This window comes from Bradysia coprophila, assembly GCF_014529535.1.
Source record: "Bradysia coprophila strain Holo2 chromosome IV unlocalized genomic scaffold, BU_Bcop_v1 contig_106, whole genome shotgun sequence".
Classification (NCBI taxonomy): domain Eukaryota; kingdom Metazoa; phylum Arthropoda; class Insecta; order Diptera; family Sciaridae; genus Bradysia; species Bradysia coprophila.
In genome coordinates, this window is record NW_023503372.1 from 2,567,115 (window position 1) to 2,582,338 (window position 15,224).

The window sequence follows — 15,224 nt, forward strand, 5'->3', positions numbered from 1 at the left end:
TTTTTTCTCTATTGGAATTTCACGTAACAATTGCGACAAATCGATTTATCTATCAGGTTATGATTCCACTATCGTTATATGTTACCATTGAGCTGTGCAAAATCCTACAAGTATATCATATTCATAATAACACGGATTTATTTGATATTCAAACCAATAAACGTACCGAATGCAGAGCTATGAATATCACAGAAGAATTGGGTCAAGTATGTTGATTTCACTCTATACTTTTGCTTATTCAATCCAAACGAGTAAATATCAATTTAAATGTTTTTCACTCTTGGCATCTGGAGTTTTCTCAGTTTTTTTTTCTTCGTTAGAAGTTAATTTTAAAAGAAAAAAAAATCTTTTTTCCGGTCCATAGGTGCAGCATATATTTTCGGATAAGACCGGTACACTAACGGAGAACAAAATGCTGTTTCGTCGATGTACAATTAATGGGACTGATTACAATCATCCACCGTCTGACTTGGAGGAAATAAATGGTTCGCCAAATGCTCCCCCACCACCGATCATTGTAAATGCTAATCTAATCGAAGATATGTGCCAGACTGATAATTTGCTTCAATTGAGCACGGAATCGCAACGAATCCAAGAATTTCTTTTAGTTCTTGCTATTTGCAATACTGTGATAGTGAGCGCATCACCCCATAGGTATGATCCATTGGGACTCGGTTGAACGATTTATGATAACCGTGTAAAATGTGGAACTCGTTTGTTTGCAGGGACATAATGAATGCCAGTGGACAGATCGAGTGTAATGATGATAGTTCCGTGCAGATTGTACGATCTAGTGACGGATCCAATACGAATGGATCCAGCCACAGTACAGGTTAGTTTGTAATGTCGATTTTAACTTTCCATTCAAATTAACCGTCCTTCTCATTCCTCTCTCCTCTACCCTCAATTTATATTAATTTGTCTTTCGTTCCAATTTAGCGGATCGTTACACACGCCTAACGGAATCTCGATCAATAACTCCATCTCCACCGCCAACTGGTTCCAGTGCCATTTCTCTCAAGCAACAGCACATTCCCTCGCTCTCACCAATAAGTAGCTCTGCGGAATCTACACCGAGTACCAAGAGTCCTAACGTAAAGGTGAAACGTGCTCACAGCAGTATGTCACCAACTGTTCGTGCAAAAACGATCATTACCTCGAAAATATCAACAATAACATCGATGTTAAACAACAAGGCTCACAGCAAGAAGGTCACGTCTAAGTTGAAGTGAGTGATTTCGTCTGTCTTACCAGATTTCCAATTTTGAAATTTTATTTTCATTTTGTCCATTTAGACGAAGCTCACCACGCCAAGACAATTCGCTAATAAATGGTCGGCCCATCTATGAAGCTGAAAGTCCTGACGAACTAGCTCTAGTCAATGCGGCATTTAGTTACGATTGTTGCTTGGTGAACCGTAGTCCGAATTATATTTTAGTTAGTGCATTCAATCAAGGCCTCTACGAATACGAGGTGCTCAAAGTGCTACCTTTCGATTCGAGTCGAAAGTGTATGTCGGTGGTGGTGCGTCACATGACAACCAATGAACTTATTTTATACACAAAAGGTGCTGACAGTTCCATTATGTCTTGTCTGGTGAATTGTCTACCCGATTCCGAGGCCGGCATTCTTCGTGAACGTACTCAACAACAGTTAGATATGTACGCGCGACAGGGATTGCGTGTATTGGTAATGGCGAAAAGAGTGCTGAATCCGGCGGAGTTTGCCGACTGGTGGACTCGACATAAAGAGGCTGAAATTTCAATGGAAAATCGAGAGAAGAAAATCCGAGACTCATTCTCTTTGCTTGAAAACGACTTGACACTGTTGGGAGCGACCGGTATCGAAGATCGACTACAGGAAGGTGTACCGGAAACTATTGTGGCTTTAAGATCTGCCGGTAAGATTGTTATAAAAATCATTTCTTCTTTCTACCATTACTGTCAACACTCCAACTTACTATTACTCCACTACTTCCGTGTCAGCAACACAGTTCAATTGTTTGATGTTTCTCTTTAAGGAATCGCCATATGGGTGCTGACAGGTGACAAACCGGAGACTGCTATTAACATTGCATATTCAGCTAAACTATTTCAACCGCAAATGGAATTGCTCAGGTAATGACATGGAAAAAAAATCTAATTTTGAAGTTGAAGACCTCCCCGATGACGAATGTTTGCTTTGCACAAACAAGACTCGATGAGAACATCAACTCAACTTAATTATCGATTGTTCAAACAAACGTGAAGTGGGTAGTTGTGATAAAGTGATTCTGTTTTTGCATTCTTCTGTGTGCGAACACTACAAAATTTGATGACCCCATTCATTGCAATCGAACAAAACTGCCCGTACACAACAGAAAAGTGATAAACGCTATCTCCGATTAAAATTCGTTTTTGTTTTCATTTTGCTCGGTTATTATTAAGTGGCGACGACCTTTACTGATTGTCTAATTAAATAAATGATTCAGTGGAAAATCCCAGATTTTCGTGAACAGACGCTCCAGTACTATCATTAGATTAGTGAACCCAGAATGATGTCAGGCTGCACAAAGTGGGAAAGAGATCAGCAGAAAGAATGAGTCAATTTATCTTTGTTGTAGCGGGAAATAATTACACTAACCAAATCACAGGCAGTCTAGTCGATATGACTATCGATTCCAGGGCATCAGTTAGTCAATTTTGACCTCTTTGTTTCGCATTACCGGTTATCGGCATTACCGGTTTGACCGGTTTCCTTACATGTGATGAGAACCGACAATAGTAATTTGGTGCACCATTCGCTATTCACTAATTGTGACTTGTAACAAAGCTTTCAATCAGGCCACGGGAATTTATTTTTATTAGCTAAGGCTTTACGTTACCACCTCCTACATACTAACAGGCGTCCACAATAATCAAATCATTTTCCAGACTGACTGCAAGGTCACGAAATGCAGCCGAGGCCAGCATATCGTTTTTCTTATCCGAAATCGAGAAGCAACAGGCCAATTCGCAAAGCTTAAGTAAAACCAGAGCACTGGTTGTCGATGGCAAAACGCTCACTTTCATACTGGATCTTCGGTAAAAAAAAACTTTTCTTTTTCCGGTAACGTCGATATATCAAACTAACACCCAACTTTCGTCTGCAGGTCAAATCTCACAAAGCCATTCCTCAAATTGACCAAATTCTGTGCTTGTGTGTTGTGCTGTCGATCAACGCCATTGCAAAAGGCTTATTTGGTGAAAATTGTTAAAGAGGAGCTTCACTTGAGCACTTTGGCGATTGGTGATGGAGCTAATGACGTGTCGATGATACAGATGGCTGACATTGGTGTCGGAATATCGGGACAAGAAGGAATGCAAGCTGTGATGGCATCTGATTTCACTTTGTCAAAGTTTAAATTTTTAGAAAAGCTTTTATTGAATCACGGTAAGTGGAGCTTATGGAATGGGAACGGAATGAAGTCGACCATAAGACTGAGTTCAGATTATACTTCCTTGCCATTTTGGTCAATTAAATTTACAAACAAAATTTCCTATTTTTCCGTAGGTTTCTGGTCGTACGACCGCCTGGCAAGAATGATTTTATATTTTTTTTATAAGAACGCAGTAAGTTTCGCATTGCCCTCAATCCTTTTGGTCATTTTTGAGTCAATTTTCTTTTCTGATAATTTCGCAGACTTTTGTTTTCTTGATATTTTGGTACCAATTGTATTGTGGTTTCTCTGGATCTGTGATGATTGATCAAATCTATCTGATGTTGTACAATCTACTGTTCACGTCACTGCCACCGCTAGCCATTGGTGTCTACGATAAAACCGTATCGGAGGATTTACTATTAATACGACCGTATCTCTATCGATATGTAAGTTGGACGGAGTTTATTGCCTTTCTTTAAGAGATGTTTTGATCTCAACTTACAATTAATCTTACAGGGCCGGCTCGGATTGGCGTATAGACCACATTCCTTTTGGCTCACAATGTTAGATGCACTGTACCAAAGTTTAATAATATTTTTCCTTGCTGAGGCTGCTTACTGGGACTCGACAAGTAAGTGAATTAATCGAAATCAAGCGAATTGTCCAAAGCAATCATTCGCAACTTTTATCACATTTTCAGTTGGAATTTGGGAGTTTGGAACGACAATAACGACATCTTGTTTGATAACCATGCTTGTGCATGGTGCAATCGAAATCAAGTCATGGGTATGTCCATTTCCAATAGGACTTCGATATCCTAATTCTTCGATTAGATCTCAATTCTTTGAACTTCCTTTCCAGACAATTCTACATGTAATGTCCATGGTCTTAAGCTTAGGATCATTTTACTTATTCGCTTTAGTGTACAACACTCTTTGCGTGAATTGCTTCAACGTTCCGTCACAGTATTGGGTGATACATGTGTGCCTGTCGTCGCCAGTACATTGGCTGCTCATCATATTAACGGCAGTGGTATGTGTGCTGCCGAGGTAAGTTCATTTTAACATAGAAATTGGTAGCAATTTAAAGAACAAAAATGATCTCCTTGTAACAGACTCCTGTTTCGCGTTTTGAGTACGACAATATGGCCGGATGATGCTACCCTCGCTTTTATGGAACAACGACAGGCGCAGAGAAGAGGTGAGGATCTGTTGGTTGCTTGGTCTCGGTCGACATCTGCCTCGTCAATTTACAGGTATTAAAATCACAACATAATGAAGCGAAAAAGCAAAAATCGATTACCTGTTGTGTAGCATGTGAATTCGTAGACACCTTTTTCATTTGAAGAGTTTTCCCATTTTTAATTTTGTCTTGAGAAGCCAAATTTATTATTGATTGTAGCATAGAGAGTAGTCAACGATTAGATTAGATCAAAAACCGCCGGACCTGAACGAAAACTGTAAAATTGAAACTTTTTCGATTTAAAAGCTTAATCGAACAAGAAACCCGAAAAAAGAATTCCTAAAAATTCGATAGATTGTTATCAACACAGCTTTAAATGGATATTTTCACCGTTGTTAAATTACTGCAGCTTCTGCTTCACGAAATACTGGCGGTGTGCTTGAAATGAATTTCACGTCAGCTTTCTCAACGGATTCCTCTTTTATGGGACATAAAAATTATTCAGGGTTGTTGACGTCGTGCAAAAATGTATGAAAATTTACTTAAAAAACCCTTTGCCGAAATCCCGACTGTTTAAACAAAAGTTGTTTCTTATGACAAAAATCCGTTGAGAAGTTCCATGCGCAATTTTTTTTTAAATTAAAATCGTTTCAGATAAACCGTGATCACTATGCAAAAGTGATCTAATTCAAACGTTTCTTTTGTTCAACTGTGAAAGAAACGGTTTGATTAGGTATCTGTGAAGTTACATTAAATTATTTAGCATTTCATTTACAATTCAAGGAAAATCTTTAAAATAGTAATCGTTGGAAACTAGTCAGTAGACCAGTTTGCCGTTTCGTTAATTTAGCTGAAAAATTCTAGAAAGAGAAAGTAGCCTGATAATTTTTTTAGAAATAGAGAGATAGCCAAACAGTACATTCCACAGCTGAATCTGTTAACAGATCCAAAACTATTTATTTGACTGAATAGCTTAGTCCTGGTAGTATTTGAATGTCAATTGTTACCTACGTTTATTGTTGTGCGACAGATCAATTTCCAATATCATCTATAGATGACGATAGTTCTTTATTATTTTTGTGCAATCTACTACTTCATTTTTTGAACGAATCACATCTCTTTTGATAACAAATCTAGTACTGCATTCGGCTTAACATCACGTTTTGCTATTTAAGTGAACACTAGCCAGACCTCATTGCCTATTTGTTTCGTTCCTATCGATAACAGATGACATCGAACCATCGATACCGAAAGATAGCCATTCAGCTATAGAGTCAGTCAATTACATCACAATACAATGACAATTTGGTCATGTTTTGTGTTGGAAATTGCGAAAAAAAAGTTGTATCTAGCACGGATGGTATGCTGGCATTTTATCGTAAACGATGTCTTGTTGATCTCGGCTTCGCCTCGAGTCGACAATCCACCTCTAGTGCGATGAAATACCTTCATACCTACCTTGGTAGATACATAACTATTTTATTCGCGTTTCATTGGGTCTTTAAATTGAATCATGGCGTGCGCACGGATCATTCTATAATACATTTCTTTCTCAGTTTTTTAGTATAATTTTTTTAAAGATGATTCACTGTTATGATTTGTTTCATTTTTACGATTTTTTTCCTTAATTTTGTTGTGTTTTTTACTTTGAAATGACGAGGTGAGTTTTTATTTTTTAATTTGATTTAAAACCAAAAATATTTAAACTTATTTGTTGAGCTGCGCATTTCCATCTACAGTGAATGAACACTGCAAAACGGCTACGGAATGCGATGCTGAGTTTAAATGTTTTCGATTGCCATTTTTTAGTTATTTTATTTTCTTTTTCTTATTTTTATTTTTACTTTAGATTGTAATTTTGCATGAAATCTATTCGAATCTAACAAAAAAAAAACTTTTCCTTTTGTCTTAAGCTTAACTATTTCTGCTGATTCTTCTCACAAAACTTTCGTTCATCCACCACTAAATTGTTGATAATTATGGCTTTTCATTTAACCTAACAGAACCGCCGATAGTGGGTCTAAGAATCAGATTATAGCAACGATCGGATGATATTTAAACGATAAACTTCTACACTGCTATCGACGATGCACCGATAAACGTAGTCGTTCATCCAATTTTAGACGAAAACATAAAATTAGTGAAATAATTTCGAAGAAAAGTAACGAGGTAAAAATCACAATAATTAAAATGAAAAAATGAAAAGAAAATTTTTTTAATTTTGTTAGTTTAAAAACATTGCGGCCTTATGATAATGCATATTCGTAAATTCAAAAAAATAATAAAAATCAATTCAAACTTTGAATTTAATAAATTAAAAATTAAAAATTAAAATGACAGGAGGAGATTCAGTGACATATATATAGGACAAAACAATAAAATTTTACAAAAAGAAAATATATTTTTTAGAGAATAAATTTAAGAGAAAATGGCTGTGAGTAGAAAATAAATTTTAATTTTTAAACTAAACTCGACGGAAGTTACATTCAAAAATCAAAATACTAAAAACTATCTCAAACACTGCGGCAGACCACATAACTCATGATTTGCATTTATATATCGATCTACTGTGGCAGCTAAGCAATTTTTAACGAAACTTGGTTCAACCAGTACTGCCACTACTGCCAACAACAGATCTATTTGTCAGAGCTTGGGTGAAAATCTCTCATCCATTTTTGATAACAGCTGCTTACATGTCGCTTGCCTTTTTACCAATCGACTTTCAAAATGGTATTCCTACACGTGTCACGGATCCACGGACTGATCCCTCAGAAATTTTTACAATTTTTCAAGTTTCATCTTCGGCTTATATTCGATTAGATGATCATGAAATCATCAAAACACAATTTTTAGTCGCCGGCTCATGCATCATTGCAATTCAGATTTATTTACAAAGAAGTCTCGAAAGAAGTGAGGAAGGAATGAAATCACTGATCGAATTAGAATTTTATGAAGTGGGTTGTTGTCTATAAACAGATAATACCTCGTTGTGTTTGAAAGTAGCACTGTCAACTGCCATCAATGGCCTTTTCTTAATTCAAAAGATTAACGCAACCACACCTCAACAAACCGTAAATTTATCTAAAATAATAATTGAGAACATGCGAGCTAACCAATCGTCAGTTATATGGTCTCCATTGGTTTTTATAGCAACGATATAATAATGGAAGAAATAACTTTTTAGAATAATTTTTAAGCGTCACACTACAGCTGCTTTTTGTTCTGATGTAAAAACATGGATTGTAATAATTTATAGCAGAGATTAAGTAGCGACAATTCGATTCGATAGAAAATATGGAATGAAAAGCGTAGAGAGTAAAGTTCGGAAATAAATTTCCGACAATTTGTTAAAATATTAATATTTTGAAAACAATGCAAAGTTAAAGATTTTTTTTTCTTTTATTGAAATGATATTTTGTTAAGTTTCCCCCCTCTTTTTTATCGGACATTTTTTTTAGTTTGCTTTAGGATGTATAGTAACGAAAGAAAAAATTGTAAATAATTTATTTAAAAAAGAAAGTTTCACGTATGTGAGCGTTTATGTAAAAAAATGGAAGCAGAAACCGTTAATCAAATTTATATTTTTGTCTGAAGAAAATATATTTCTATAGAAATGCAATCAGATTTTTGGTTTCTTTTTGTACTCGTCTAGATCGCTCATAAGTACCGTATCAGTATCGTGAAGCCTTTAATTTATTCCTATTAAGTGCAGATAATTTAGACTGAAACATTTACAATTTTTATTGGAGATTTACGAGTAGTAATCGATTCACAAAGTACTACCCACATATTCAATTAGTTTTTTACCCATTAGAAACCTGTTTGAAATTTGGCACAGAGATGATCTTGGGTCCCGAACGTATCGAAACGTAACTATCTTTTCAAGATTAAACATAACGGCGGAGTAAAATATTTCGATCGATTTGGTGCAATCCATTTATTAAACTAACCGAAAAAGCTGAAGCCTTTGAGGAATTCTTTTCAAAAAACCGCCACTGAAATCGGACGCATTTCACATTAGACTTATATGTGATTAGAAAGATATTCAACCCTAGAATCCAAAACCTTTAAAAAAAAAAAAATCTTTTATATGTCTCTGTGTGTCTAAGACTAACATTAGGCATCAGCTCGGAGAGGGAGTTTGGGTTTATCTTTGCATCGACACATAAAAAATGATTTGCACATATGTCCAAATGTTTCTTTTGACGAGTTGGATTATGATCCGCGCCTTGGGCGTGCAGAACCCGCGTATCATAGTCTTCGTGTCGTTCCCAATGTTTATACCCTTGGCAAGTGGTGATCATTTGATAGGGATCGGACTGGCAACACTGAGGTAAATTAGGGTCCCATTCAAATTACTACCAACCGAAACATAGCTAACGCCGACCCGTACGAAACACCTGTTCATATCAAAAGCCCTAATGTGAAACTCTTTATTTCTCTTACTTCATATTCTTCTCTACTGAAAAGCTATTCGCCCTTTAAAATCACTTACAGTATATCCACTCTTTGATTTGTTATCATATAGAAATAAATTGCCGGAGGCAATATTGACAGCCCGTACGAAGCCTAATTTCATAATAGTTATTTATCTACCAAGGTAGGTATGAAGGTATTTTTTCGCACTAGATGTCGATTGTCGACCCGAGGCGAAGCCGAGGTCGACAAGACGTCGTGTGCGAAAAAATACCGGCATACCTACCGTGGTAGATACAACGTTTTTCGCAATTTCGGGCCATAATCACCTTTCCAATGCAAAACATGTCCTACATTTTGTTCCAAAATTCTTTTGTATACAGAAATTCATTGGAACGATCAAGAAGGCTGCATTATAATACACATTGCAATGTGATGTAAAGAAACGCGTTGAATGAAATCGAGTAGTCAATGCTTAGTATGTACGCTTCAACAATACGTTCGGTATAATTGTGTGACTCTATAGCCGAATGGCTATAGTCCCTGCTTTGTGTTCAAAAACCTTTTGGTGTCAAGGGTTCGATTTCTGGTCAATGCAACATTTTTATTTATAAAAATTTAGCCTTCGTTGAAGGTAATAGGTTCTTTAGCGTGCGAAAAAAAGTAGATATCGCACTGCGTGCGAAAAAAGTTCATATTGCACTGTGTCCGGTAATACAGTGAAATAAATACCTTCAAAACGACATTATATGGATGCATGGAAAGGTGATGATTATGGACCGGAATTGCGAAAATTCCTATTTAAACAGCTATACCGCCATATTTACCTATATTTTACTATAAATAAACATTTCACAGATGAATGTGCTTATATATAGCTCTATATGCCTGTATATAGCTCAATATAGCTGTATATAGTTATATATAGATGTCCATATATGGAATGCCTGAAACACGCCACACACATAACCAAATCTGTTACCAGAAACTCTCTAAGTACAATTTTTCCCAAAAGATATATTACTTTTACTAAAATCCAATATGGCCGCCGGCAGCCATTTTGTTAGGAGACCGGAAATAGTACTGACGATTTACATTCGTTAATACCTTTCAAACAAACAAAAATTCATGAAATTCGATCAAAGTTTACTCGAGATATTGACAAAATACTCCACGTTCACTGTAACGGCCGAGTAGCCGAATAAGAGCTTGTATTATTGCTTATTGAAGGGTAAATGTTCACAAAATGCCGATGAAATACAGATAAATGGGAAAATGTTGGTGCACCGATTTTCCAGAACCGTTTTACGCTCGATCTAATAGATCTAATGTAACCCTCGATTAACACACATTTTATTGGCCTTACATAAGAACTAAAGATGGGACACTTTTCGACCTCAAAATTTGACTGCACAAGGAAGATGCATCTATTCGAATGAAGGAATAAACGGAGTTAATGAATGAATTCCTTCGATTGTTCTTTATTCGCAATAATAAAAACTGGAAAAAGAAGTTATACAAAATATATAAACAAAAGATTAACTGTGGAACAAGTGGATAACGATGCGCGAAAAATAATAGCTAACTATTAGGACACTTATTTCTTGTATGCCCTTCCTGACCGCAATTTCCACATTTACGTTTTGCTCGTTGGCGTGGAGGATCTCCTAGAAATTCAATTTTTCTTTGTCATTCTGTTCAACACGAATCTCCAATCTTCACTTACCCGAATTCCGCGAACTACTCGGTCCACTTCCTGTAGCAGCGCCAGTTGCACCTCCTGTAGTCGAACCATCAACTTCATCGGCCCATTTGAAAAAGTCCGCACACTCAGAACAATTGTAGAAATATTTTCCCTTATTTGCTGTATCTCTCGTAACTTGTTTCAGATTAGCAGGTCTGCCACATTTCGTACATGTCACTCCGCTGGATGGAGGTGGCTGGTTTGTATTTCTATTGCCAGTATTTGTTCTGTTAGCGCCGGCGCCAGTCGATGAGCCTTGTGCTGCATTAAAGAGAAATATTTAATTTCCGCGGATTCGACTCAATTTATGTATTGAATTACCCGTTCTGGTTGATGGTGCTGCGATTTCATCGGCCCATTTGAAGTAATTATCGCAACATTTATAGAATTGGCGACCTGGATTTGCTGGAGTTTTTGATGTGAGTGGAGTCAAAACTTTTCCGCATTTCGGACATTTCACTTCGCTATCATTGTTGTCGGATGGACGACGTCGACTAGTATTTCCATCTCCTCGATTCCTGGTATTATTGCCATTTGCTGTTCCATTACCGGGTCTACTTGCGCTGTCATTGCTCAAAACAGATGTCTGATTCGCTGAAGTTCTTGATGTATTCGATGCACCCCGATAGTTTCTTGCATTCGGATTGATATAGTTGCCATTGTTTCTGGTTGAATCAGCCGCTGTTGTCGTATTGCCTTGGCGACCTGACGAACTGTTTTGCCGATCATTCTCTTGTCCGCACAAATCTTTAAGACTGCGATCGCACGCTGGACATGTCTTGTAACTCAAACCCTCGACATTATTCGCATTCAGGAAGCTCAGCAGATGCATACCCTTCAGTTTCAGTTGAATCTTCTTGTATCCCGGTCCACAATTTTCGCAAACATCGTCAGTAACGACGGCTTCTTTGAAGTAATCTTGTGGAAGCCACATTGATTGCTTACAAGCGGGAAAACCCAGGCAGGTCAACATAATACGCCCGTCGTTAACAGTTTTTAATGCAATCATAGCCGAGCACCGTGGACATTTATGAACTTCATGGAATTGAGTCGTTGGCTGTGGCGCCGGAACGTCGACTGGGGTCTCCTGAAGACGATTTGCTAACGTCGCATCCATGGCGGATATACCAGCCAGAATTTTCTCGAAAACCTCTTTGTGAATACGGATTTGCTCGCGTAGAACATCGTCCGGTTGTTTCCGGCCATCACATATCAGCTGCAGATCTTTTTCTAAATTTGCGCGTAACTGGGGTTTGGCGAGTGGGATTTCGATAGACTCATAACCTTCGACCAAGCCCATACCGAGGGTGCCAGGAATGAGAAATCTTCGTTCATTTTCGGCAATGTACACTGAATGATGGAAATGAAAGAACTCATCAATATGGAACAAGGGTTGCGTTAGTTTTTGACTCACGTCGCTCCTTGATTGTGTTGATGTGTTCAGCGTGAGTTGCATCCGTTCCGATTCCATGTTTGTCCATTAGGGCAATCAATTCAGCTTCTGTCAGCATGGGAGGAGCTGTGGTTGTGCCTTCTCTCATGGACAATTCGGTTGGATTGAATTGTTCTCCTTCTTGGTACGGATGAACTTCTTTTCCCGTCCATTTGTCGTAAATGTAAACTTCCAAATAGTTTCTTTCGTGGATTATCAGTCCCGTTGCTGTAAATTCTTCGTCGACAATTTGTGCGTTCACAATGGTTTCAGAGCCGACCGCATCGCGACTGACACACGCCAAGAAATGACGTACAATGAGCTCGTAGACTCTTGCTTCGTTACTACCCAATCCTAAAAATTTTATGATGAAAATGCCTTAAGATGCCTGTGTGTCTGAAAGGGATCCCGAATCAACTGCTTACCGTTTGTATATTTAGTGGGATGAATCGGTGGATGCGCTTGATCGGACTTACGTCCCTGCCGAGGATTTGGTCCCCATTGTAAAACTTTCGTTGCAAATTCACCGTAATTGGGATTGGGAACGTGTTGTTCTACAAGTGACCTGAACAGATACAAAAAATTTTGCCATCAGAAGTACAGAATTGCTCCCACCACTTACACCAAATTGACGTCAGGAGAGAAGATATTTGTTTCCGTACGAGGGTAACTGATGAATCCCTGCTGGTATAGTTTCTCAGCAATCGTCATCGTTTGTTTGGCGGAAATTTTCAATTTCTTAGAACCGAGTTTTTCCAATTCAATTGTATCCATGGGTGTTGGTCGCCATTTATTTTTCGGTTTTTTAACAACACTTGTGACGGTTGCAGTTGGATTACCTTGACAGACCATCAAGAATGCTTCACAGCATTGTTTATCAAATAATCGATTTCGACCCCAGGTATAATCAACCGTCAGCGCATCAATTGTGTGGTTCACTAGAAATAAAATGAAATTGAAATTTGGCCTGGATGGAACACCATTCATGGCGAAACACCTACTTATCAACTTCCAAAATGGTTGCGGAACAAAATTTTCGTTTTCCTTGTACCTCTCCGTCACGAACCCAAGCGTTGGTATCTGACAACTGCCATACGAAACCAAATTCTTTTCGATTAACGTGGGAAACAGTCGTTGATATCGCATTGTTTGGTAGCGCGTGAACGCCGCACCTATCCTCAAATCCAGCTCACTTCGGACGTCGACAGCTTGGCTCTTTCGAAGATCGGGTTGTTGTAGGTTCGCCAGAGCTCGTTTGACTGCCTGTGACGTAATCTCCGAAAAAACGGCTCGATGCACTTCAATATTCGGTTTGATCGCACGGCACACATCGATTATCTCGTATCCAATATTTTCACCTTCTCTATCACAATCGGTCCATATTATTAAGCCTTGGCATGAGCGTATCTCCCGTTCAATCGTTTTCTTTATAGGCAGAAAATTTTGCGGGCATATCTTGATGACTGGAGCCGTAAATAGTGATAATGGATCGACTGCACTCCAATTACTGTATGCAATAGGATAATCTCGAGTCATAAGGTGACCGGACACGGAAGTCATTATCATGTCAGCTTGTCTGCCTTGAACATTGGCAGTGAACTTGTAGATTTTGTTGAATTTCGATATGCCCTCGGTCTGTAAACATTTAACGGTTTCAGTCATATAGGATTGGTTGTGGTCGGTGGAATTGTTAATCAATTGGAACATAAACATCATAGATCGGCTGATATTTTGACTTATCAAAGTAAATTTAATTTCTTATTTACCCGTTGAGATGTCCCGTTCGACAACTGATTGGCAATGTTTTTAGCGGCATCGTTTTTCTCAGCAACATTTAAGTATTTCATTTTTGTTATCACGTTGTTCGACCGACTACAATACGCTCTTCCATTGATCAATACTTTTAACATTTATCTTCGCGCACTTTAAAGGTAAAAACAACTTTTTTTAGTGAACTTTTTACACTTTCCTCAACAACACATTCCCAATCTTGGAATATTTTTGTTTTTGTTTTGAGTGTGCAACACTCATGACGCTCATGACATTTCGCCGAGTTTAATGAACCACTACATACCGTTCATTTGAATTCATCGAGTGAATGAACATTTTTCTGACATGAATCGAGCGGTATTTTTTTGAAAATAAATAAAGTTAATGTAACAGAAACAGTTCTTGGTATAATCGTTGCACCTCCTTTTTTAGACCCGTACGAAGTACTGGGGTCTTATGCGTTTACGCATGCGTCCGTAACACGTCTGTCCGTCTGCACGATAACTTGAGTAAAACGCATCCGATTTTGAAAATTCTTTTTTTTTCCGTTTGGTAATGTCAAAAGACAGGCTAAGTTCGAAGATGAGTGATTTTGGATCGATCCTTCCCGAGCTGTGGCCCAATAAGTGCTTTACGGTTTTTAGAAGATATCTCCGGACATTCAAACGTTACACTTGTAACTGATACGTCAAATAAAAGGTATTTACAATACCGATCGACAAAAAAAAAAGTTTATGGAAATCGGATGACCAACTCGTGAGTTAGACTCCTTGGTGTGAAACAGGCACAGGGCGGCAAGCAGTTTTTGCCACATTTCAACATATTTCGTCTGTTTTAGCTTTATTAGATAGGTATTGACCGTACCAATCAGGGGAAATTTTTTTTTGAAATTATGTTCTCCGGAGCGTGCGCTAGGTCTCTTGGAGTGAGCTCTAACGTGGCTACTCGGCCGTACAGTGAACGTGGAGTATTTTGTCAATATCTCGAGTAAATTTTGACCGAATTTCATGATTTTTTTTTTATTTGAAAGGTATTAACGAATGTAAAGCGTCGGTAAAACTTCCGGTCTCCTAACAAAATGGCTGCCGGTGGCCATATTGGATTTTAATAAAAGTGATATATATTGGGAAAAATGGTACTTAGAGTGTTTCTGTTAACATGGAAATAATTTGTTATGTGTGTGGGGTGTTTCAGGCATTCCATACATGGACATCTATATATATCTATATTCACCTATATTGAGCTATATACAGGCATATAGAGCTATATAATAGCATATT

At 37.9% G+C, this 15,224-nt stretch overlaps 2 protein-coding genes across 4 annotated transcripts in view; one reads left to right on the top strand and one right to left on the bottom strand.

Annotated features, from left to right (window-relative positions):
• Positions 1-7,870, top strand: part of LOC119070891 (probable phospholipid-transporting ATPase VA) — a 54,143-nt gene extending 46,273 nt beyond the window's left edge. Inside the window, exons 6-20 of one of the 3 annotated variants that reach the window (XM_037175414.1) lie at positions 57-206; positions 365-654; positions 726-832; positions 940-1,228; positions 1,296-1,900; positions 2,021-2,117; positions 2,913-3,062; positions 3,131-3,411; positions 3,532-3,590; positions 3,661-3,846; positions 3,917-4,031; positions 4,101-4,186; positions 4,262-4,449; positions 4,515-4,655; positions 6,586-7,870. In XM_037175414.1, coding sequence (XP_037031309.1) covers positions 57-206; positions 365-654; positions 726-832; positions 940-1,228; positions 1,296-1,900; positions 2,021-2,117; positions 2,913-3,062; positions 3,131-3,411; positions 3,532-3,590; positions 3,661-3,846; positions 3,917-4,031; positions 4,101-4,186; positions 4,262-4,449; positions 4,515-4,655; positions 6,586-6,634 — 2,793 coding nt within the window. In that variant the 3' untranslated portion in view covers positions 6,635-7,870. Of the gene's footprint in view, positions 1-56; positions 207-364; positions 655-725; positions 833-939; positions 1,229-1,295; positions 1,901-2,020; positions 2,118-2,912; positions 3,063-3,130; positions 3,412-3,531; positions 3,591-3,660; positions 3,847-3,916; positions 4,032-4,100; positions 4,187-4,261; positions 4,450-4,514; positions 4,656-6,495 lie in introns of all 3 variants that reach the window. The other 2 variants (XM_037175415.1, XM_037175416.1) reach the window with 2 other exon arrangements.
• Positions 7,871-10,459: 2,589 nt separating this feature from the next.
• On the bottom strand, positions 10,460-14,206 carry LOC119070892 (DNA topoisomerase 3-alpha). The gene is made up of 8 exons (XM_037175417.1): positions 13,941-14,206; positions 13,176-13,809; positions 12,797-13,112; positions 12,600-12,739; positions 12,157-12,528; positions 11,064-12,092; positions 10,725-11,003; positions 10,460-10,665 (listed from the first exon to the last, which is right to left on the bottom strand). Exons 1-8 carry the CDS (start codon positions 14,082-14,084, stop codon positions 10,580-10,582), a joined length of 3,000 nt encoding a protein of 999 aa, XP_037031312.1. The 5' UTR covers positions 14,085-14,206; the 3' UTR covers positions 10,460-10,579.
• Between the last annotated feature and the right edge of the window lie 1,018 nt (positions 14,207-15,224).